This window comes from Rhineura floridana, chromosome 11, assembly GCF_030035675.1.
Source record: "Rhineura floridana isolate rRhiFlo1 chromosome 11, rRhiFlo1.hap2, whole genome shotgun sequence".
In the NCBI taxonomy this organism is placed as follows: Eukaryota; Metazoa; Chordata; class Lepidosauria; order Squamata; family Rhineuridae; genus Rhineura; species Rhineura floridana.
Window position 1 is genome coordinate 8,803,233 of NC_084490.1, and position 24,715 is coordinate 8,827,947.

The 24,715-nt window shown below is 46.0% G+C and overlaps 1 protein-coding gene across 2 annotated transcripts in view; it reads right to left on the reverse strand.

The window, feature by feature from the left end:
- LOC133366692 (uncharacterized) overlaps window positions 1–24,102 on the reverse strand; it is a 32,728-nt gene extending 8,626 nt beyond the window's left edge. The window contains exons 1-11 of one of the 2 annotated variants that reach the window (XM_061590085.1): window positions 23,993–24,102; window positions 21,731–21,789; window positions 19,521–19,613; window positions 18,091–18,218; window positions 13,990–14,133; window positions 11,827–11,901; window positions 9,964–10,134; window positions 7,909–8,005; window positions 5,923–6,146; window positions 2,374–2,527; window positions 957–1,165 (exon numbers count right to left, since the gene is read on the reverse strand). In XM_061590085.1, coding sequence (XP_061446069.1) covers window positions 957–1,165; window positions 2,374–2,527; window positions 5,923–6,146; window positions 7,909–8,005; window positions 9,964–10,134; window positions 11,827–11,901; window positions 13,990–14,133; window positions 18,091–18,218; window positions 19,521–19,613; window positions 21,731–21,789; window positions 23,993–24,015 — 1,377 coding nt within the window. In that variant the 5' untranslated portion in view covers window positions 24,016–24,102. The remainder of the gene's footprint in view (window positions 1–956; window positions 1,166–2,373; window positions 2,528–5,922; window positions 6,147–7,908; window positions 8,006–9,963; window positions 10,135–11,826; window positions 11,902–13,989; window positions 14,134–18,090; window positions 18,219–19,520; window positions 19,614–21,730; window positions 21,790–23,992) is intronic. The other variant, XM_061590086.1, reaches the window with a different exon arrangement.
- Window positions 24,103–24,715: the final 613 nt, after the last annotated feature.

Genomic DNA, 24,715 nt, shown 5'->3' on the forward strand with positions numbered 1-24,715 from the left:
CAGCAAATCCATTCAAGCACAGTACAGAGAAAGCTGGAAGCCCACACCCACCCATTTTAAGAGTTCACACCTCCTGCCATTCTCTCCCTCCAGCATTTCCCCCCCTATAAACTAAAGAGTTGCTTGACTGCAATGCAAGAGAGGCTTCGCTAGCCCAATCTTCTGCTAGCAGGCAGATGTATTTTTATATGGATAGGCCCATAAGCTGACTTGTAAATCAGGTTTTCACTTTAAAACATATATATTTAACCTGCTATGTTCTTACTCTGTTAGGCTATAGTTGTATCTGTTGCCAGGAGCACCACTTGGTGCGAAGGCAGGATCCAAGTGTAATGAAGGAAACAAATTATGATTGGAGATGCCTCTTGTTTGCTTATGCGAAGATGGAAAAGTGACACATGCAAGGGTGGGGAACCTCAGGCTTGGGGGCCAAATCTGGCCCTCCAGGCCTTCCTCTCTGGCCCTTGGAACTCTCTCCCAGGCCACACCTCTCACTGGACTTTCATTGCACCCTGAGTGTGTTTATATCTGACTGGAATATCCCTGAACTTTGACGTGCCTCTCATCTGGAGGAGAGGTGTCTATGTGTTCAAGTTAGCCTATTATAACAAAGCTAGACACACATTCATTGATCTACCCACTGGCCCCATCCACCACCAGCATGTGGTCCCCAGATGGTTAAAGCCCTGGGCTGAAAAAGGTTCCCTACCCCATCCCAGAGGGATGGGAACCCAGAGGGGGGAGAAATGCAGACTGGTAAGATGCTTCTGGGCTTGGCTACCTTCCCTGAATGAAAGAGCTTCTGTGCAAAGGAAAACAGATATGCTCTGATCACGTTTCACTAGGCCATAATTTCCCTGCTCAAGCGCTACTTTGCAGCCATGAGGACTAGTTGCTTTTCACAGCCTCTGAAAGCGCAAAAGTCATCCTTCATTGACCACATGTTCTGATCTTACCTCCTGCTCCACCAGAGGATCGGTGAATGGGACTTGCAGAATGAAGACCCTGGTGTTGTTGGGATTGGGGGCTTCACCCAGGCCAATGCCACGCCCTTTGAGCTCCTCGGGGGTTAAAGGTTTGCCACCAACCGCAATGATGGCCAGCTCCACATCAGGGTAGAAGTTGCCTAGGCTGATGTCAAAGTAGCCTCTCTCTGGGATTGTGTCTGAAAGAGCGAGAGAGAGAGAGAGCGCATGCGCAATGGGAAAACATTGTTTTTGTTGCCATTTTTTTAAACTTTGTTCTTGTTGCATTGTTCTCGTTGCATTGTATTTTTACTGTATATTTTTTACTGGTTATTTCTTACGTAATTTCACCACTTTGGGGGCCTCTTGGCCAAAAAGTGGTATATAAATAAACTATAAACTGAACTAAACTAAAATGGGTATCAAATAGTTTCAGCTAAGAGACAGGGGCATAATCCTAGTGGCTGTCCCCACAGTTCCATTGCCCACAAGAAAATCCATGTAAGAGTCATGCCGGGGGTAGCCAACATGACGCCTTCCATATGTTTTGGACTCCAGCTCCCATCAGCCTCGCCAGAGCTTAGAGATGATGGGAGTTGTAGTCCCGATATCTGGAGGGCACCACACTGGCTATGCATATTCAAGAAAAACACCACCAACACTCTTGTCTATTAAGCTAGCTGTTCGTCCTGGTGTATTCTTTTTGCCATAGTGTCAACTTCAGTATTCTTTTTTTCTGCATATTCCACATAGGGTTGTCCCTATGTTAGAGCAGACACAGCAAAATTAATAGATAACTCCCAGAATTCCCCAGGGAAGAGGGACCGATTGTTAAACCACTCTGCGGACTGTGGCTCTGTGGGGAGAATAAGGGTCTCTCAGAACCCTTCACGAACTCCAGTCCCCAGGGTTCTTTGGGGGAAGCCATGGCTGTTTAAAGTGGCATGGCATGGCTTTAAATTTAAAGTGCAGATGCAGCTTATAACTACGATAATTTCAGAGTACTGTGACTGAACGTATTAGCTTTATGTGGTGCTTTTTTAAAAAAAACAGAAGGCAGAGAAACCCAGCTGAAGGATTGGGGAGAGAGAAGATGATTAAGCCTATGTTCCATTTGGGGGATGCAAACAGGATTTAGGGAACGGGCCGTAGCTCAGTGGCAGAGCATCTGCTTTGCAGGCAGAAGGTCCCAGGTTCAATCCCGGTATTTCCAGTTAGTGCTGGGAAAGAACCCTGCCTGACACTGCTGCCAGTCAGTGTAGACAATACTGAGCTAGATGGACCAATGGATCCGACTCAATACAAGGCAGCTTCCCATGTTCCCTGTGAATGCAACTGCGATTTCTCTTGCCAAGTCAGGGACATATTGCAAACTCTTCTGGGGAAAAAGAAGAAGGCATGAGCTTACTGTCGATTAGCACGGGTGTGTGAGGGGCAAACGGCGTGCGGATGGTCTTCAGGCTGCGGTGGTGTGTCCGGTCGCTCTCATCTCCTTGCCACCTGCGGTCCAAGAGCAGCTTTATGCAGTAGGTTGTGCCATAGCGGTTGTCAATCACATCACTCTGGAAGCAAAGAAGAGAAGGGAAGCGAGAAATTCTTCCGGCCCACTCACTTGGGAATATTAAAAATGCAAGGCCTCCCAGGAACAGGGGGTTTGGTCAGGTTGGTAGGAAAGGTTGTTGTGGGTTGTTGTTTTTTTTTAAAGTTTTTTAAAGATGTTTTGTTTTAATATATTTTGAAGTCTGTTTTTATGATATTTTGGAGTGTTTTTAGTGCTTTTGTTTGCCGCCCTGGGCTCCTTCTGGGAGGAAGGCTGGGATATGAATCAAATAATAAAGAAATAAAATGGAAATGTACTGCCTTCAAGTCAATTCCGACTTATGGCGACTCTACAAATAGGGTTTTCATAGTAAGCCGTTATTCAGAGGTGGCTTACCATTGCCTTCCTCTGAGGCTGAGAGGCAGTGACTGGCGCAAGGTCACCCAGTGAGCTTCATGGCTATGTGGGGATTCGAACCCTGGTCTCCCAGGTCGAAGTCTAACACCTTAACCACTACACCACACTGGCTCTAATAAATAAATAAGGTCCCCATTTTCCTTGGGGGACGGGCTGGAACCCAGTGGTAGAGCAACTACTTTGCATGCAGGAGATCCCAGGTTCAATCCCTGGCATCCCCAGGTAGGGCTGGGAATGGCCTCTGCCTGAAATCCTGCAGAAGCTGTCACCAGTGTGTGTGAGCAGTACTGAGCCGGAGGGACCATGGCCTGACCTCGTATAAGGCGGCTTCTTATGGTTCTGTTTTCCTTCTGTTGGGAGTAAAGCACCAATGTTTGTAACAAGAAACCTGAACCAGTGTGGGTGGGGTGGGGGATGGTGACAGATGAAAGACAACCTATTTTTCTCCTCTAATTCCTTCTTTTAAAAACACTTATCATAGAATTGTAGAGTTGAAGGGTGCTATAAGACCATCAAGTCCAACCCCCTGCTCAATGCAGGAATCCAAATCAAAGCATTCCCAACGGCTGTCCAGCTGCCTCTTGAATGCCTCCAGTGTCGGAGAGCCCACTACCTCTCTAGGTAATTGGTTCCATTGTCGTATGGCTGTAAGAGTTAGGAAACCTTTCCTGATGTCCAGTTGAAATCTGGCTTCCTGCAACTTGAGCCCATTATTCCGTGTCCTGCACTCTGGAATGATTGAGAAGAGATCCTGGCCCTACTGTGTGTGACAACCTTTCATGTATTTGAAGAGTGCTATCATATCTCCCCTCAGTCTTCTCTTCTCCAGGCTAAACATGCCCAGTTCTTTCAGTATCTCCTCATAGGGCTTTGTTTCCAGTCCCCTGATCATCCTCATTGCCCTCCTCTGAACCTGTTCCAGTTTGTCTGCATCCTTCTTGAATTGCGGAGACCAGAACTGGAGGCAGTACTCAAGATGAGGCCTAACCAGTGCCAAATAGAGGGGAACTAATACTTCACGTGATTTGGAAACTATACTTCTGTTAATGCAGCCTATAATAGCATTTGCCTTTTTTCCAGCCCCATCATGCTGTTGGCTCATATTCAGCTTATGATCAATAACAAACCCAAGATCCTCCTCGCATGTACTATTGCTGAGCCAGGTATCCCCCATCTTATAACTGTGCATTTGGTTTCTTTTTCCTAGGTGTAGAACTTTGCACTTATCCCTGTTAAATTTCATTTCTGTATTCAGCCCAATGTTCCAGCCTATCAAGATCCCTTTGAATTTTGTTTGTCTTCCAAGGTATTAGCTATCCCTCCCAATTTTGTATCATCTGCAAATTTGATAAGCATTCCATGCACCTCCTCATCCACTTGTTGATTGATTTTCCTCAGGGTTTACTTCCTTCCTCTTAAGAGTTAGATAGTGCAAGTGCTAGCCTCATGACTCCATAATAGCCAAATGTGTACACAGAAGATCATCCAGTAGTAATACACCTTAAGTATCTTATTCTTTCAACCACAAGTCTTATCAGACTAATCATTTCTGCACTCTGCTGCAATATATTCCAAACTCCAATACCTTGGCTGTCCCAAGCTTCTTTACATGCAACCCTGTTCCTGATCCCCCACTCCCTTAAGTCTGTTAGCTTCCTCCCCCTCTATTCAAGTCTTCCAGAATACTGCAGGACAGATTTCTGCTTGACATTAGGATCAGCTTTCCAATGATGAAAGCTATATGACAGTGGAGCAGTCTTCCTTTGAACTTTATTGTTACAAGGTGGCATGTGTTTATTTCTTTCCAGTAAAGGTTTCTCCAAAACTCTGCAGCCTGCCCACCTTCCCATGCTTCCTGATCTGAAAAAGCCCCATGGGAGGAGCTACCCGGTGAAGCTTTTTCGCAGGCTATAATTGAAGCAGGGGCACCCGGGAAGGCTGCAGAATACAGACCACTGGTGAGTGAATTTGGAGAACGAAAAGGAAGGATGCTTGAAAACCCTTTGGCCACCTCAAAAGTAAGGCAGGTGTGACAAAATTCCTGCACCCAGGGGTAGAAGTTTGATTCAGTTTGCATTTAAAGCCTAATTTATCAAATTCACACTTTTCAAAACACTATGAGAAATGAAACACAGCCATCCTTCAAAATTTGCACATATCCAAATTTAGTGATATAGTTCCCCAACCAACATTTACACAAATGTATTACGGGAAAATGTGCATAAAAATGAAATTATTGAAAATAGCATACAGAAATGCATAATATGAGAAATTGCTTGCAGAACTGTGTACATTAGTCAAAATAGCATACAAATGTGTTTATTAGGGGGGTAACGCACTAAAATCCTGAAGAGGTTTTCATGACTTTTTTTTAAAAAAAGGGAATTGCAAATTGCTGCAGAAATACAGAGAACTGAATTTAACGTTGTAAAAATGAGAAACTGAGAGGCTCAAAAGTGACAGATCTTCCCATTAGTAGGCAGAGAGGGCCTGACTGGAGTTCCAGCTGAGCCAAAGCGCAGCCAGGAGAAAGTGCAGGGAAGGAACTCGAGGGGCTGAGAGGCCACAAGGCGAGGCCTCAGACTGCGCCCAACCAAAGCCCCAACAAGGAAAGGCATGTGACACAACACCCTACCCAATAAGCAATGGTAAACTGAACACTCCCGTGGTTGTGGCTATTTGTGCGCATGTGGACAATGGGCCTTTTGATGTACCCCTGCCCAAGGAAGGGCAACAATACGCTTCACAGCACAGCTTTCTTTTTGCAATTCCCTCCTCAAGAGAGGCCTTTCACCAGCCCTATTCATTTCTTGCATTTAGGAAGCAAGCCCAAATTGTATTCTGCAGAGGGGAAAGAGAGGAAGAAGAAAAGCTGTCAAATGTACCCAGCTCAGTTCCCCCCCCCCCGCAGAGCTAATGGTCCTCGCCAGGTGGGTCACATGACAAACAATACCCATCCCTGATCATGCCCAGGTTAAGTAGTGCTGCTCAGATACTGACCTTCGTGAGCCCCCCAGGGGCCCCAATGGGCACAGTGATGCTGATGAATTTGGTGTCCGTCAGGAAGGTGTATCCATTCCTCACAATGGTGGCCGTGTCAATCACGCGCCCATCCAAGCCCATCTCAACAGCTTCATCTCTATACAGATGTGGGAATGTCACCAGTGATGGCATGATCCGGGGGGTTCCCCAGCTCAAGGTGGTAGCGGTGAAAATGGTGGGATCTGCAAGAGACAGAAACTTACCTTATTAATAGCACTGCACCATATGATGATCAGCACTTAGGGAGGTGGGAGAAAAGTCAATTCAGTTAACATTTTGAAGGCAAATCAATCAAATTCCCACTCTCTGAAAGAATATGAGAACAGAAACACAGCCATCCTTTGAAATTCGCACTTATCCAAATTTTGCAACACAGTTCTCCAACCAAATTTTACAAAAATGCATTATATTATGAGAAAGTGTGCATAAATATGAATATATTATTCAAAACATAGAAAAATGCATTATGTTAGGAAAAATTACTTGCAAAGATGTGTACATTGGTTAAAACTGCATACAAAATGTGTTTATTAGGAGAAATTCGCACTAAAATGCTGGAGGATTTTCATGAGATTTTTTTTTAAAAAATCTGCAAATTGCTGCAGAAATGTCCACTGAATTTAAGATTGGAAAAAGGAGAAACTAAGAAAACCGAAACTGACAGATGATCCATACATTCCATATGATGAAGGGCTCAATAAAAATTTACAAAAAAAGGTATCCTTACAAAAAATTGGTGTTTAGAAACGGGCATTTCACTCTAGGCAGGGCAAGTCCACCACTCATCTGGGCACAAGACTGAGGCAGCGGTGTGAGGAACCTTTTTGGGGCCGCCCAACTGTCAATCACCCTGATGTCACAACGACACCAGACAATTGGTTGATTTGAACTCCCAATACTGGGACTTCAAAGCACCACACAGGGCTTGTGAAGAGCCCGCGTGGTGCTTTAGAGTGCCTGAGGCTTCAGCTTTACCGCCCATCAGCCGATGGGCAGCAGAGCCGAAGCTTGTGCATCAGCTGTGCGAATTCCAGCAGGCTTTGTCTGCATGAGTAAATTCCCCACGGGAAACTCACCCATGCAGCCCATCCAGCAGTCTTCAGCTCTATCAACTGCTTCTAAAGCCAGCAGAGGACTTACCACTGCTGCTGCAGCTGCAGAATGCATGGACAGAGCAGGGTAAAGTGGGGACCTTCAGCAGTGTGTAAAGAAACCAAAACGCTCCAGTAGTGATGCTGGATGTTAAGGCCCACCGGTTTTAATCTGTCAAATTAAGGGCGGAGAATATTTTTCGCAGCCCAAGAGCCACATTTCCTGATGGGCAACCTTCTGAAGGCCACGTGCCGGAGGAGAGGATCGGGCCAAAGGAAAGAGTGGGCAGAGCAAGAGGTGCAACTCTTACCTTGCAGTGTAGGCCATGCAAAAAAGAAAAAGAGGTTTCCACATACACACCCCTCCCTCCAGGCAGGCAAGAGGCATTATCACAGTTCAAGGACACAGGCAAAAGCGCTTGAGGTGGCTGGGGAAGTGCATGGGCTGGGAAAAGTGAGCGTGACTTGGACAGATCTGTCAGGGGCCACATAGAGAGACCTAGAGAGCCACATTCGGCCCCCGACCCTGAAGACCCCCATCCCTGTGTTAAATCCCAGATGAGATACGCCTGGCGCCTTCTCTGTCATCTTTTCGGCGCCAGGTAAAAACCCACCTCTTCACCCAGGCATTTTAAAGTATTTAAGCTTTTAATCTTATTTTTTAGTTTTCTTTCACTTTGTTTATATAATGTTTATATTGTCTGCGCAATACACACTTGCTGTATTTTAAATATTGTGGTTTTATCATGTTGTACACCGCCCTGGGAGCTGCTAGCTATAGGGCGGTTTAGAAATGTAACTAAATAAATAAATAAATAAATGCTGGAGGCCATGCAAAAAACCCAAGACTCACTGATGGGGCAGGCAAGAGCAGTGTCTACCATTAGGATCATCCAGGCCTGCTTGTAAAAGACAGTGGCACGTGCCACCTCCACTTCCATGCCATCCACCTGCGGAGGAAATTTAACAGTAAGGATGCAAGGGTTAGTTCCAGTCCTGAAACCTAGCAGGCCAGGCAGGGGTGCCATCAGGGAAAGGCTTGAGGGCAAATGTCTAGGGCCCCACTTGGCAGTATCAACAGGAGGGTCCGCCCCCCCACCTCTACTCCGCTCTCAAATGCAGGACTAGGTTACCGCACTTGGGAGAGAATGAAACAATGCACATTTGCCATTGGAGGATTTCCACAAGCCTTAAGTGGACCACTGAGGTCAGGAGCAAGCCCACGGAGTGGCCGTGTACCAAGGGAACAAGCTGTCTTGATCCCAAAGAGAGCCAATTAGAAGTTTTTATTAGGAAATTAGAAGCGGCCTTATTCCAGGGTTGTTTACGGAGCACACCATACATCTGAAGCGCATGAAGAATACCCATCACAGAGTTCCTAGGATTCTTTGGGACGGGGGGGGGGTGAAGTCAAGCGCTTTAAGTGTGCTTTAAATGGATGGTGCTTATGGGCCATCTAGCTCAGTATTATCTGCATTTTCAGGCAGCAGCTCTCCAGAGTTTCAACAAGGGGAGATTACCAGTCCCCACCTGGAGATGCCAGGACCTTCTGCATGCAAAGCGGAAGCTGTCCCACTGAGCTATGGCCCTTTTCCCTAAAGAGAGACTCCCAGGATGTTAGACTCCCAACTCCCATCAGCCCCAGCTATCAGACAATGGGCAGGAATGATGGAAGTTGTAATGCAGCAGCATTTAAAGGGCCACAGGTCCCCATCCCTGGTCAAAATCCATGAGCCGTGAAGACTCATCTACTCCATTTGTACAGTTACTTTGTTTTTTTTGGGGGGGGGAAGCAAGGTTGGAACACATCCCAATGTTATCCACCAAAGCTGGAACTGGCCCACAGCAAGGGATATCGGTTGCTGTGTTCACACCAGAATTAGCCTTGGCCGAGATTATATCAGTTCTTCAATGGGTTATGAACATCAGACTCTGTGCACAGCTATTTTCTTCCTTGCAATTTTGCAAAAGGGGTGAAGAGAAGAGGTGTTTAAAAAATCAAGCATGGTTCACTTCTCTTTAAGAAAAAAAGTTGGATCTTTTTAAAGCAGGGCCTAGATGGCTACCCATCAGGGATGCTGCAGCATTGGATCTCCTGCATTGACTGGAGGCTGGATTAGATGACTTTCCAACTCTATATTCTAGGTGTGTTTAAGAGTGAAGGAACTCTGGGGCTTTGTAGCTTGACAAGGGACCATGTTCTGCCAAATTATCAGATCTATATACCGCAAGGTCCTTTGGGAGAAGCCAAATTTGAACTACTTGAAAGCATTTTACAGCCCTCCAGGGGTTGTTGAACTACAATTCCCATCATCCCCCACTGCTTTTTGGAGCTGATGGGAGTTGTAGTTCAGCAACATATGGACGGCCACAGGTTCCCAGCCCTGGTATAGTCTCATTTCAAGAAAAAAACATGCATCTTTGAGCAGTTGTCACACTCATTGTAAGTGCACCATTGATGTAAGGCAAGTGAAGAATTATGTAACTAGGAATGTACCTTGCAGTGCCCAAGGGAAAGGACTGTAGCTCAGTGGTAGAGCATCTGCCTGGCATGCAGAAGGTCCCCGATTCAATCCCTAACATCTCCAGGGAGGGGCAAGAGAGACTCCCTGTCTGAAACCCTAGGGAGCTGCTGCCAAGTCAGTGTAGACAACACTGAGCTAGATAGAAAGCTGCCTTATACTACTGGTCTATGTTCCTAAGGTCTCACAGAGCTACAATTCCCAGCACCCTCAACAAACTACAGTTCCCAGGATCCCTCCATGACTGTGAAAGTGATCTAAGAGTGCTTTAAGTGTATGGTGTGGATGTGACCATACTCTAGCTCTTTTCCCAAAGACAAGCCATCTCCCTTCCAGCACCAGAATGTTGAACCCCAAACCATGGTCTTTCCCCCATTACTCCTTACCATGGCAACTTCAGTCTGCTGAGTGCCGTAGGGAGTGCGGAAGAGGACACGGGTAGCTGTGGTGTTGACCCCGTAGCCCAAGGCATGTGCCTCAGTGGCCATCATGTTCTGCAGGGAGCCGTTCTGGAAATGGAAAGCCACTTGCCACACCTGGTTCACAGCTCCTTGTGCCTGCAAAAGGCAAACAACACGAGGGTAAAGTTTAAACAGAGACAGGAGTCGAGCCTCCCCAATAGGGATGGGTGAGAAGTTTGATTCCGTTTGCATTTAAAAGCTGACTATCAGATCCACACATTCTGAAATAACAGAACCAAAAACACAGCCTCCCTTCTAAATTTGCACTTATCCGAATTTTGCAATGTTATTCTCCAACCAACCAATGTTTACAAAAATGCATATATTACAATAAAATGTGCACAAAATGAATACATTGGTGGGGAAAAACTGGCTCCTGCCGGGAGGAAGGACGGGATCTAAATTAAATAATAAGTACAAAAAGACATTCTATTAGGATAAATTGCTTGCAAAAATGCCCAAATTAGTCAAAACTGCATGTAACAAATTAGGAGAAATTGGCACTAAATTGCTGAAGAATTTTCTTGAGATTTTTTGGGGGGGAAGTTGTGAATTGTTGCAGAAATGTGGAGAACCGATTTAGGATTAGAGAAATTAGAAACCGAAAGAAACAAAGTTGACAGAGCCCTCTGTCCCTACACCCCAACGAGACAGAGAGCCACTCTAGACTGGGTATGTGCAATTCACATACATTCTGCAACATTTCATTATTTATTTATTTTATTTACATCCCACCCTTCCTCCCAGCAGGAGCCCATGTCATCGAAGCAATAACAGTGGTGGATTTAAGCTGGACATCATTCCACTTTATTATAATTCCTCAGTGGTGGTGTTGTCTGCAGGGGAGACTCTTGTGCTATAGTGCAACAAAAGCAGGACACAGCCATGAACCGCAACATTTGTGGAAAAAGAGTTACAGAACGTCAGCAGGAAGCTACAGGAGATGTTCTGATTGGCAAGTACGTCCAAAACATTTGCAGGAGCAAATAGCATGGAAAGAAGGATCATGTATAACTGCCCCGATATCATAATGGGCGCAAATCATGATGAAAACTCAGTAATAATCAAAAAGGCATCTGGAGGGGCCTTAACAACAATCCAGCAGCCTCTCCGTCATTCCCATTGGCTGAGGCATACAAGCCTGCACCAGGTTTTTAAGAGCCTTGCCAGGCTGCTGCATAAAACCCTGCTTCATAAGCCATTGATGCTGCCAACACCTGCACTGAGCCTGAATATAGCATAGCAGAGATGAGGGACCTGTGGAGTTCCAGATGTTGCGAGACTACAACTACCATCACACTCAGCCAGCTTGGCCAATAGTGAGGGGAGTTTGCAGTCAATGTCTCGGGGGCCACCGGTTCCCCGTCCCCAAAGAAAGAGCCTATGAAAGATGTTTTGGTGGCCAAGACAGAAGACAAGATGGTAGCTTCTCCTCATTTAGTGTACAGAAGCTGAAGGGACTTCTACACTGGTGACAGGGCAGCAGCATCCACTGCCCAGGGGGGCATCAGAGCAAGCTTAGAGTGTGTGCTACACCCTTTAAACTCACTCTGATGCCCACTGGGGCAGAACTACCTGTACACACAGCTCTGTCCTCCAATATTTTTCCAGCACTCTTCCCCACTCTTTCTGCTGCCTGTGGTACTCACTCTGCCTAATGGTAGGGCTGGTGCTAGGACAACAGTAGCCAGTTATCTACTTCCCTGAAGGGAGACATCAAGATGATCCCTTCTACTTCCCTTGCATTGAGCATGTCTCCCCCACCCCCTCTGCCTTCAAGGTCCTTACCACAGGCCACACGGCAATCCAGTCCTCGTTCAGTGCCTCACTAGCTATTCCTGGGACTGCACGTCGGACAGAGACCTGCAACAACAATCCTGTGTCAGCCAAGTGAATGCCTGCCCCTACAATCATCCACTCAAGTCATCTCATTTTAACAAAGTACAGTTTCTAAGAACTAGAAGAGAGGCGGCTAGATCTTGATGAGGTTTTGCAGAATGATCCTCCTCTAGATCTGAAGGACTTCACCTGTACAGACCTCCTCCGCTTTTTATTATCAGTTTAGCTCTGCTCATCAGTCCAGCTGCAAGATCAAGTAGGATGGCAAGTGTGAGATGGGGCCTTCTCAGTGGTGGCCCCATACTCAGTGGTGGCTGATGCTCATTGGAACTGGTAGGGCAGAAAGGAGAGAGGCCAACAGCAGGTGGAGCCAGAGCCAACGACAGGCACAGCCAGCTAATTTTAGTTCTCAGCCAGTGCCACCTCTGGGCTGGTTGTAAGTAAGAAGGCAGCTAGGTAGGGCTGGCTGAGGTCGGTGGGGCAGTGCCCCATTTATTTATTTATTTATTTATTTATTTATTTATTAGTCTTATATCCCACCCTTCCTCCCAGTAGGAGCCCATTTGCCCTAATAGAGCAACCTCCATTTCTCATACTTGTAGAACTTTCTCCCAAGTTATTTGTATGTGGCTCTTACAGCACACGCTTGCAAAAGAGCTTTTAAAACCCTACCTTTTCTCAGTTGCAATTGTTTTTCCCCCTTAAAATTGCTGTAGGGGATTCATAATGGTTTGTCGCAGGCCTGTGTGTTGGTTTTAAGCTGCTGACTTAAAATGACTGTTCACTGAAAATGCAGTATTTTTATAATTGTTTTATGCAAGGCGCCATGCAAGAGCTTTGCCCTAGAAACATTTAAATATCAATTTTCAGATAAGAGTCTGGGAGCCAGCAGTAGAGTTTGCACTCAGAACTGATCGTCAGTCAAAAGAGAGCAAACTGTGCCCATTTAGCCACAGTGACTTCAGAGTTATGGATCTCACATGCTCAGGGACAGCATTACCTATTTATTGAAATAATATTAATTGATAGGTTAACCGGTTAAAGTGATCGTGCCTTTTCATCTAGATTCAAGAAGAATCTCCAGTGTAGTTAAGGAAAGGAATTCAGGTTGCGTTTTAGGACTACTTACCGATATACCATTTTGCTTGTTTATATTATTGTTAAAACTGGTTTTGAGACATGAGCCACTTTGGGACATTTAATGGAAAAGAGCAGGAGGCAAATGATTTGAACTTTCTTCTAGGGTAGCCCCCCTCACACACACAGAGGTCGCTTTGGCTGCCCTCCTCACCAACTTCCATTCCATTTCCTCTCCCTACCAACTACAGATATTTTCTCCATGGCACCAAAACCATGTTTTTGTTGCCTACAAAAATCCAGAACAGATGTTAACATTGAAGGATGGGACTGTTCTTACTTCTTGGCTCTTCTTTTTGTTTTACAAGTCGTGTTGGGGGAAGGACAGACTTTGCGTATTAGATCACAAGCAGCCAATATAGCAGCATCCAGATGTTGCGGACTACTCCCATAAGCCCGAGCCAGGCGCCCCAATTGTCAGGGGTAATGGGAGTTGTAGCTCAACGATATCTGGAGGGTACCAGGTTGGCTACCCCTGTCTGATTATACTCAAGTAAAGCTTGGGGGGGGTGGGAGGTTGAAATATCCAGAGTTACAAGGCAATTTGCTACTGATAGGCCGCTGAGAGACCTTTCATTAGGTGGACTGCTGACTGCCAGTCAGTGTAGACAGTACTAAACTAGATGGATCAATGGTCTGATTCACTATAAGGCAGGTTCCTAATGTTCCTATTCTTAATTTTTTTATTAAACTTATATGGCTCTGCGGCAATATAATTCTCGATAAGCTGTTTTAAAAACCAAAAGAGTTTGTGCACCCTGCGCAGTTAGGTAGGAGACCAGATCCTCCTGTTATCCCTTCTGTACTTTCTCTTTTCTACTACCCACAGGAAAATAATTGTTTTTATGGGCCAAAGGACATTGCAAACGAGACACCGTCCCTTTAATCTGCAACACACCCCTATGTCTGTGGAGTTCCTTCCATGCCTGTTTCGATGTAAAGCAGCCCATGTGTTTCCCTTCCTCCTCTGCTCACCTCCATGTAGTTTTCCTCACAGACAATCTCACGGGGACTCCACGGAGCATCAAGGGGGCACTTCATAGAGACTTCGTAAGCAGAGGTCAAGTTAGCTGGGCTGGTTACCTCCACCTGGAGCTGGAGGCTGAACTCCTGGTCAAACTGGACAGAAGGAAAATCTTATGTTCCTCCCCCATTTTGGAAATTCGTCCTTAGTAGCTTGAGCCTGCCCTACTGTGGGCCTGACCCTCTGAGGTCCAGAGAGGCCTAGGCCACTTCCGGCTTTTGAGGCACGAAAAAACATAGGACAACACCAAAAAAAGAGTGAACGCTTATCTATATCATGTGTGGGGAACTTTTTAGCTCTCCAGTTGTTGCTGAACTACAATTCCCATCATCCCTGGCCATTGGCCATGCTTGCCCGGGGCTGATGGGAGTTGTAGTTCAGCAACATCTGGAGAGCCAAAAGTTCCCCAGACTTGATTTGTGTAATCAGCTGATCCAGGAGGAGAATCCACACCATACATTTAAAGCACATTTACACCCCTTTAACAGCCATGGCTTCCCCCAGAGAATCCTGGGAGCTGTAGTTGACCCCTTGCAGAGCTACAATTCCCAGCACCCTCAACAAACTACAGTTCCCAGGATTCTTTGGAGAAAGCCATGACTACTAAAGTGGTATAAGAACACTTTAGATATATGGTGTGGATGCGACCAAGATCACCATCTAATGTTGTTCATAGATACTAATAATACGGCACATTTAAAACTCTTTAATATGACAAAATCTGTATCTTTTAGTCAAAAAATATTTTACCAAATCACTTCTCTTATTTACTTTAATTCACAGCTCAAAGCTGAGACAATATGTCACATTTTGGACTGAGGCACATAAAAACAAGTTGCAGAACTTACCAAATTCCAAAAAATTAACTCGGCACCCCCACCCCCATGATCAGCCCTACTGTGGACTTGAGGTATTCAATTCAGTTCATATTTCAAGCTGAAATCTATCAAATTCACATTGTCCAAAACAATATGAGAATCGAAACACAGCCATCCTTCAAAATTCACACTATCCGAATTTTGCCATGCAGTTCGCCAACCAAACAATGTTGACAAAAATGCATATTGTTATGAGTTTAGGGGCTGAGATGGAGGATTTCTATGAGTCCCCATCCACCCTCTCATCTGGAACCCTGCACCTGGAGGTGGGCTCTGCAGCTGACAAACCTGCTATGCTGGTCAGATGAATCTTCCTTTGTTAATCTAATAGAGTGGCCAGGTGGGCTAATGAGTCTGTCAAGTGCCCATTAACTGGCCAATGGGCCAGGGAGGTCCTGGTGTTACTGAAACTCTTCAAGAGAGCCCCCCCTCTCCCGGGACCAAAAGGAAGGCTTGTGTTTTTTAGCTAGTGGGAGGAAAGGCTGGGAACTGGAGACACACAGAGAGGCTGGTTCCCTTCACCATGACTTTAGGAGGCCTCCTGTAAGCCTGATGGAAAAGCAAGATCTTTTGTTGCTGTTATGTGCCTTCAAGTTGATTTCGACTTATGGCAACCCTATGAATCAGTGACCTCCAAGAGCATCCGTCATGAACCACCCTGTTCAGATCTTATAAGTTCAGGTTTGTGGCTTCCTTGATGGAATCAATCCATCTCTTGTTTGGCCTTCCTCTTTTTCTATTCCCTTCTGTTTTTCCCAGCATTCTCTTTCCTAGTGAATCATGTCTTCTCATTATGTGTCCAAAAAGTGGATAAGAGAAAAATCAACTCATTTGAAATGTGGTGTTGGAGAACTTTGCACATACCATGGACTGCGAAAAAGACCAATAATTGGGTGTTAGAACAAATTAAACCAGAACTGTCACTAGAAGCTAAAATGATGAAATTGAGGTTATTGCAGTGCTGATGCTATGAACCCCTCCACCTTAAGCTCAGGTTGGAATGTGTGTAAATAAACCACATTTCCTAAAAGATATCACCGTCTCTGCTGACCTTCTTTCCAAGGAAACCAAACCCTGGGCAACAGCAGGGACCCCGGAGACCAGCATGGCGTGCAACAATATATATGGGGAATGTGTGTATAAATGTCAGGAAATTGCTTGCAAAAAGGTGTACATTAGTTAAAACTACTAGAAAAATGTGTTTATTAGAAGACATTTGTACTAAAACGCTGGAGAATTTTCATGAGGATTTCTTTTTTTAAAAAAAATCACAAATTGCTGCAGAAATGTGGAGAACTGAACTGAGGGGGAAAACGAGAAACTGAGAGAAGAGAAATTGACAGATCTTTCCATCCCTAGCAGACACAACCCTAGAACTTGTATAACCAGAATTGCAACGCTGTAGGATGCTACATCTTGATCTCTTTGGCTACTCTACAGAAGGGGTGGAGATACTTGCCAGATCTAGCCTCTCTTTCACAACAATGAACCTGGCAAGCACATACCCCCAGACCCACTCAGCCACTGATAAGTCTCTTAGCTATCTTGAGCTCCCAGGAAACTTAGATTGGCTGTGCTTTCTATGGCTTAGCGCAGGGGTGAAGAACCTTTCCAGCCCAAGGGCCACAACCTTCCAGAAGCCACCTGCCAGGGAGGTGGGCACCACATGTAAATTTCACCTGCGCACAGTGGACTAGTTTCTACACACACACACCCCAGCACTCCATCCTCCATCTAGACAAGCACGAGTTATTACAGATTTCACAGTACATTTCAGCCAAGCAAAAACTCTCCTTAAGAAGAGCCAATGTGGGATGTAGCATAGGGAGAGTCCCTGAGGGCCAGATAGAGAAGCTTGGAGGGCACATTTGGCCCCCGGGCCTGAGGTTCCCCATTCATGGAATAACAGATAGGAATGGGGGACAAGTCACATTGCAGGATGGGCAGAGGTTCTCACGCGTGCTGGGACTTGCACCATGTAAACATTAGTCGCATGCCACCCAGCAAAGCCATTATTGAAATGCAAGCGGGTGTGATTATCTCAGTAGGATGAAAGACGGGCTCTGCTGTTTCTCTACCAAGCAGCAGGGTGATAAAAAGGAAAACCTCACATGAATCCTCCTTCACCCTTCCCCTCTTCCTTTTAGGAGACCTGCCAGCAGAGAAATGGCTAAAAGGAGGGGGTGCAGTGTAGGCAGAGTCTAGCTCCCATCCCAGTGACAGCTGTTCAGTGGCAGAGCATCTGCTTTGCATGCAGAAGGTCCCAGGCTCAATCCCTGGCATCTCTAGGTGGAGCTTGGAATGTCAACCACCTGAAACTCTGGAACGCCACTACTGAACTAAATGGACCTATCTTCCCCCTTTCACTCTGCTTTGATCACATGTGCTTACAGTCACACCTGCCCATTCATAAGGATTGTAATCATACAGAGCCGGGGCCGGGCACGACTAAGCCCTTGGGCACCAGCGTGCCCTGGGCCCGCGATGCCTAGCCCAAGCCTCCAGTTACAGGCAGCGTGGGACCAATAAGCCTGCCCATGTGCTCTACCTACCTCTCAACCAAGATGGCAGCATAGGCATCAGTCCCTTAGGGAAGCCTCCGCCTCCATCTTGGGTACTGGCAGGCATGCACACACAGTGAGAATGGCATTGACAGAAGAGGTAGGTGGAACATGCATGCGGGCTTATTGAAGCTCTCACTGTCTGTATTGGGGGGAGCTCCCTCTTTGAAATCTGCAGCAGGGTTGGGCTGCAAGACCCGACGCTGCCGCAGACCACAGAATGGGAATGCCACCCTCCCACCCTAAGGGGGGGCCTTCAGGGGCCCCTCTAGGACACAGGGGCCCTCAGCCATGGCCCTCGGCCAGGGCCCAACCTGGCTGCCCTCTGGCTCCAGCCTTGTAAGCACAGGCAGTTGTGAACATGGGGTGCTCCTGCCTGTCATCCAAGCGGGGCCAAACTCAAACATGGGACCACCTGCTCATTTTTTTTATAGAAGAATTATGTATCCCCACACTATGCCCCAGCTACTGCCAGGTTTAAGTATCTTGCTTTGTAAAACTTGCAAAGGGCATCATTAAAATTCCATTTAAGTTTTTTTAAAAAGTAAGCATTCTAAATATATATATATTAAAGTCTACCAGAGACCAAAAAGAAAGTAGACCGCTCCCTTACCAAGTTGCGGACCGAACAGGCCAGGAATGAAACTCTTATCTGAGGGTTGCCGTACAAGTCAGTGCCACTGGTGAAGCCACACTGGGCAGCAACGTGCTCCGTCACAGGGATGTGCTGATGAAGCTCGTCTATGGAAGGCAAGAAGCAGGTTAATCTGAAGAACTCAGGCTAATCCCTAGGAGCAAGGATGGCAGGGGCAACTGGTGCCCATTGGAGGCAGTACGGCGGAATGCAGAGAGCCCAAACAGCAGGTGGAGCCAGAGCCAATCAGAGGCAGAGACAAGCAATTCTGGTTCTGCTCCCATCCTCTTCCCTGCTGTGTTTTACAAGAGCAACACTAAAGAGGACAAAGGCAACAGCCAGTGCCACCCTCTAGTCTGGTTGAAAGTAAAAATGCAGGCAGGCAGGCAGCTGATGTTAGGTTGGCGGGGCACTGCCCCGTTAGCCCAAATAAGCCACCCTCCACTGCAGGACAGAGCATCTTTTTCAGTCCGAGGGCCGCATTCCTTTCTGAGCAACCTTCCAGGGGCCACATGTCAGTGGTGGGAGGGGCCAGAGGCAAAGTGGGCAGGGCAACAAATGCAAATCTGGCCTTTGTACAGTAGGCTAGTTTCTACAGACACTCCTCTTTCCGCTACCCAGACAACCAACAGGCACTATCAGAGTTCCAGGGTACATTCCAACAAGGCCAAAAAGATAAAAGAACTTCAGGAGGGTGCACAGCAGGGCCAGTGAGGGGGTGTGACAGGGAGAAAGAGAGTCTCAAGGGCCAGACAAAAAGGTCTGGAGGGTTGCATCCAGTCCCCTAGCCCTAGATTCCCCACCTCTGCTACAGAGTAAAAACAAAATCATACATCCCCCAAAGCCCTCCCCATATCATCCTCAACTTTTCTTGAAAGAAAGAGAACCTTGACCTAGCCCCCCCCCAACAAACAGGGATACAGCAGCAAACTCCCCCCTCCCATGTTTCTATGTTCCAGGTGACACTGGCAACGCTGCATTTTTTTCAGGTGCAACAACATTTGTACTGGCAGAAACTCGTTTCATTATTTGGTGATCTGTTGGATGGGATCCATAATGTTCTAACACAAGTCACTCTAGCCCTCCAAGATGTTGCCCACTCGTGTTTTTCCAGGGTTTCATTTGAGCCGCTGGTCAGCTCAGGGAAAAAATAAAGAGTGCCTCTGAGCATGTTGTTGCGAGCGCTTTTCCTCTGCTACTAAGAAATCACAGCCAGCTTCCCACATGCCTGGGATCAGGCTTAAACCCCAAAGCACAGCCTTATCCAACATGGAGGATGCAGATGTTTTGGACTACAAGTCCCATTTGCCACACTGATGGGAATTGTAGTCTAAAACATATGGCAGGCACCGTCTTAAAGAAGGCCACCTTGGCACCTCTCCCTTTCAAAGGAAATGCACCATACTTACTGAAGACACTATAACGCCATGAGTTCCGTCCCAAGGCCTCCTTATCCATCCATATCCAAAAGTAACGGTCCCGACATTCAGTCCGCGCAGTGCCTTCCAGGAAAAGAAATGTTTTTTTATCAAGGGAAGACCTATAGGTTCTCTACATCTCAGCTAAGACTTCCCGCTGCCCTTTGACCCCAATAGACGGGCAACCCCCTTCTCATCAGCTCCTTTAGAGGTGGGGAACTGGATCAAGCCCACTGGATCCTGATCTCTCCCACCCTTTGTGGGCCACTTTCACAGGTGGATGCCCCCCCACCTATCAGTCACTTAATGTCATAATGACATCAGGCAACAACTTCAAAGGGGTCACTGTCAGCTCCACTGAGATTAGTGGCGCTGACAGTAAGCCCTGCATTTTCCATTTGCAGGTGCGGTTTGTATTCAAACCACACCTGCAAACAGACATGTTTCCTGGCAAAGCCAGTCTGTAGAGGAAAACATCTGTTTGCAGGCACAGTTTGAAGCCAAACTGCACCTGCAAATGGACAGAGTAGGACTTGCTGTCAGTGCCAATAATCTGACCAACACTGTCAGCAAGCCCCACTTGCCAAGAAACAATCGGGAGTGCATTTTAAGCTCCCAAGTGTTCCTTTGCAGCCATGTCTTTACCGGCCCCACATCTGACATCATATAAGATGACAGACAGGTGTGGTTTGGAGGAGGGGTTGCCTAATTAGGCCTGCTGCATGCTGAAGTTTCCCCACTACTGATCTATTTAAACACTCTGCTACAATTGCCAGTATAAAGCAGTGCAATAAATCGTTCTGCTAGTCATTGAATTTGCTGGCCCTGGAACACCCCCCCCGCCAGTACTTGAGGAGTGGGAGACAGCCTCTCCCTTCGCAATCATCAGGATACAAAGCAACTCTTTCTCTAACAGGATACATATGACAATTATGGGGACAATTCACACCAGGCATGGACAACCTGTGGCACTCCAGAAGTTGCTGGTTTCCCAGCTCCCATACACCCCAGCCAGAATGGCCAATGGTCAGGGATGATGGAAAGTGGAGGCCAACAACATCAAAAGGACCACAAGTGTTTAGAGGTTTACACACTACCTCCAGAGCTGTTCACATTGGAATTCTGTCACAGACCTGCAGAGCTAAATGCATACGAATTTAACAGAGCAGCACTGAAGTCCATTGATTGTCAGTAGGTGCCAAGCCACTGCTTTATGGGACCATGCTGTTTAAGAAGCTCTGGGCAGAGAGAAAACACACATGCTAGGGAGATGCCCAAAGTAGTTTTCCAAAACCCAACTGGGAAACAGGAGAATTTAAGCCAATAGTTGTACTACGCAAAGGAGCGTTGGGAGTAAAGCACCAATACATGTTACAAATGACTTGAACCAGTGTGTGCATGGAGGGGGGGGCGCGGTTGATAGACAGAAAGGCAATCTATTCTTCCCTCTGATTCATCCTCTAAAGTGCTTGTTGTTTTTACAGGCTTTGCTCCTCCTCTTCCTCCCTCCTCTTCCTGTCTTTGTTCTCAATTAGTTAGTAACAGCTCTCTGAGTGCAGGCTGCATGGCTGCTTCAGCATGAATAACTTTAGCTCTTTGTAGTAATAAACCTTAAGCTTCTTTATTCTGTCAACAACCAGTCTTAACAGTCCATTTTTTCTGCACTCTGCTACAATATATATATATCTACCAAAAACTCTAAGAAGGAAATGGGGAGAATGAAGGATGTGAGCCCAACCATTTTATTCCTTCCTCCCAACTAGGGCCCCTCCAGACTGGTGTTTTATTGGACGCGTATTCGGCAACACGTTCCCGAGTCTTGACCCAACAGGAGTACATTACTGGTGAATTTATTCTGCTTTCGTTTGTTCTGCGATGTTTTCCCAATACTACCACATTATTGCTGTCCCGGAGGGGCTGCAGCACAGCAAAAGCAGGACAAAATAAGCCAGAACGTTTGTGATACCGAAAGTTACAGGATTTCAGCAGGAAGTGACAGAATAGGCACTGATTAGAAATGATGCAGTGTGACCACCCCAAAAATTTTGCAGGCTCATACTCATACAGTAATGAAACTAGGATCACACATGAGAGCCCCGATAGCATCATAAGTAGAAATCATAATGAATGCGCAATAAAAAGGGTGTTTCTGGAGGGGCCCTTATACTTTCAAGCCCATTGAAGGAACACCCAATGCTCACCTGTGGGGAAGGGTATCGACGCCACCTCCTGGGACAGGAGCACACAAAACAGGGCTAAGCTACATAAAGAACCCAAGACAGAAATTGCATCAGTTTTGTTTTTACTTTAAGACACAGGGGAGAGGAGAGCATCACACACTCCACCCCCACAGCCCATGGGGTGGGGTGGAAAAACGGCAAAGTGAGCAATGTGATCTAGTTCCATGTGTAGCCCTCTCTAGCCTTAGGAAGAATCCCAAGTTAGGAGCACAAGACACTGGGAGTAGACAAGCACGAAATGTGCGCCTTAAAGCAGACTCTCCCCAGAAATGGGGACAGTCAGCTTTAAAGCAAAATCACATCTCAGCCGTGGGAGGTTTCAGGTTTACAGCTCAAAAGGCATTCACCCTTGAACCTACAAAGCAACTTTTCAAATAACAACCTTATGCCCCTTCTCTAGAAGGATAGCTGATTATAGTATTGAAAATGACAGGTGCCGAAACAAAAGCTCAAAGCGTTAAAAAAAGAGACAGTATATATAACTTTTGAGACATCATGACTTGGACTAACATCACAAACCTATGCATTCATGTCTACTCATAAGAAAATTCCATTGACAGAGGCAGTGCTGTGCAGTGGTTAGAATGTCCATATATGCCCTGGGAAACCAGGGTCCAAATCCTGACTCAGCCATGAAGCTCACTAGGTGAGCTTGGGACAGTCACCATCTCTCAGCATAAACTACCTCACAGGGCTGTTGAGAGGATAAAATGAGCACCTTAGATGAAAGGTGGGATATCAAGGTAATAATTATTCGAGTTCAGTAGGAATAATTCCAAAGTGCATACAAGTTCACAGCCCAAGCGGCTCTCCTTCATAGGTTTTATGAAGCATACAGTTAGAAATCTGATTTGCAGAAGTCTCTCTCTCTATTGCAAAGAGGTCTCTATATCATGCTCTGAATTTCCTGTGCAGTTTCTATTTTTACAGCCGTAAAAGAACAGGCATGCATCCCTCATAATTAAAAGCTAGGTCATGCACAGGCAGCTGAAGTCAAACAACAATCGTACTGCTCAGTCTCCTTGCAGGTGGCAGCAGAGAAATATAATTCATGATCTCCACCAATGCAACAATTGTTGTTACTGATGTTCCATTTTTCTTGGGAAGATAAGAAGCTGGTTTGTACTGAGTCAGACCATTGGTCCATCCAGCTCAGTATTGTCTATTTTCCCAACCCTATCTTGAAAGTCCAAGGACTGAACCTAGGACTTTCTTACATGCAAAGCAGATTCTCTACCTCTGAGCTATGGCCTTTCCCAAAATACATTCTGCAACAGTGGGATTCAAACTCACAGCTCCAGAAGAGACTGCAACATGAACAGAGTGCTTTAGACCACTTGGTCATCCTGGCTATAACTAGTTCACAGGGTTCAAACCTGAATGGGGAGTCCCCAATGGATCTCCAGTCCATTGCCTTAACCACTCAGCTGCAACTACGAACTTCCTCCCAGCCTTCCTCCCAAGTTCATTAGAAAAGCTTAAAAGGCCCACCACAAGCAGATAGGTTAAGCCAAGTGTGGGGAACCTTTGGCCCTCCAGATGTTGCAGAACTACAACTCCCACATCAAGCAGGGGGTTGGGCTTGATGGCCTTATAGGCCCCTTCCAACTCTATGATTCTGTGACATGATTGCTTCCTTAACATGTGTTGTTGCCAAAGAGTGTCTAGAACGCTTTTTAACTCAGTTGCATTGAGGCAGCTCACTGGGCCACCTTGCTCAGTGTTGTCCTACTCTGACTAGCAGTGGTTCTCTAGGATTTCAGGCAGTGCTTTTTCCAAGTCCCCCTTGGAGATGCCAGGGATTGAACTTGGAATCTTCTGCACAGAAAGCAGACAGCTCTTTCCCATAAAAGAATACTGGTTCCACTAGGGCTTGAACCCAGGACCTTTCACATGTAAATCAGATGCAATAACCACTACAGTTATGGAACCCACAGACTCTAAAGGGGAAGGGAGTTCTCCCAGTCATGCACTTTCAAAGTTGCATGAGTACAGCAGAGTTGCAAAGCTTATGGATTTTATTAAGGCCTTTGCACTACCTACCTATCTTCTCCCACTCCCCATAGATCAGTCTGTGGGGTTAGATGTTATAACTATTTTCAAAGCCTTTCAAATATAGAACGCTAATCTGGTGTTTATGAGAGCAAGGGGTAAAACCTTTCATACAGAAAAAATATAGTACCCACAACCACACATCATGTAAGAAAAATAAAATTAACTTACCCTGCAAAGAAAAAGAAACTCATAATAATTCTGTGACTCTCCCCCCAAGAACATATAGCAACCTCCCACCAAAAACTTGACAACAGCTTCTCACTTTTGAACCAGGGGCAAGCTTTTTATATGCTGTTGTTTCTAGCAAGTGTTTCTCACCTGTCCCCAATCACACCATCAGCTAAGCCTTATCCTATGATGAAGTTGACTGGGATATTGTGGGTGGGGGTTAGGGAGTGTGCCTAATTTAAAACAAAAAACAAACTGAGAAGTAAATGGCCTTTCTGTATGCTATGATGAATCAGAGGTCTATACAATTTTGATTTAAGGCTGTTTATATTTTAAATGTTGTATAATTGGTTTTTATACTTTATGAACAACTTAGAAGCCTATTTCTGGCTTTAAGTGGTATGTAATAATAATAATAATAATAATAAAATATTGTAGTTTCTTCTGTTCCCATACTCTCCTCTCCTTAATCTTCTTTACAGTGATTATTTACCTTCTTGTTTCACGCCAGATAATATATTGTGTGGTTTGCCAATTTTTTCTCTCTCTAGCAGGGCTCGTTCTGTGCCTTTCACAGGTAGACATTCAGCAGGTAGAGCTTTCTACCTGCATTTGAGGTACAGTTGTAGGACTAGCTTCTGAATTTCTGCCTGTTCAGTAGCTGTTAAATGCATAGGAGTACTGATGAGGGGGGGTGGGGGAAGCTGGCTTCCTAACAGCAAA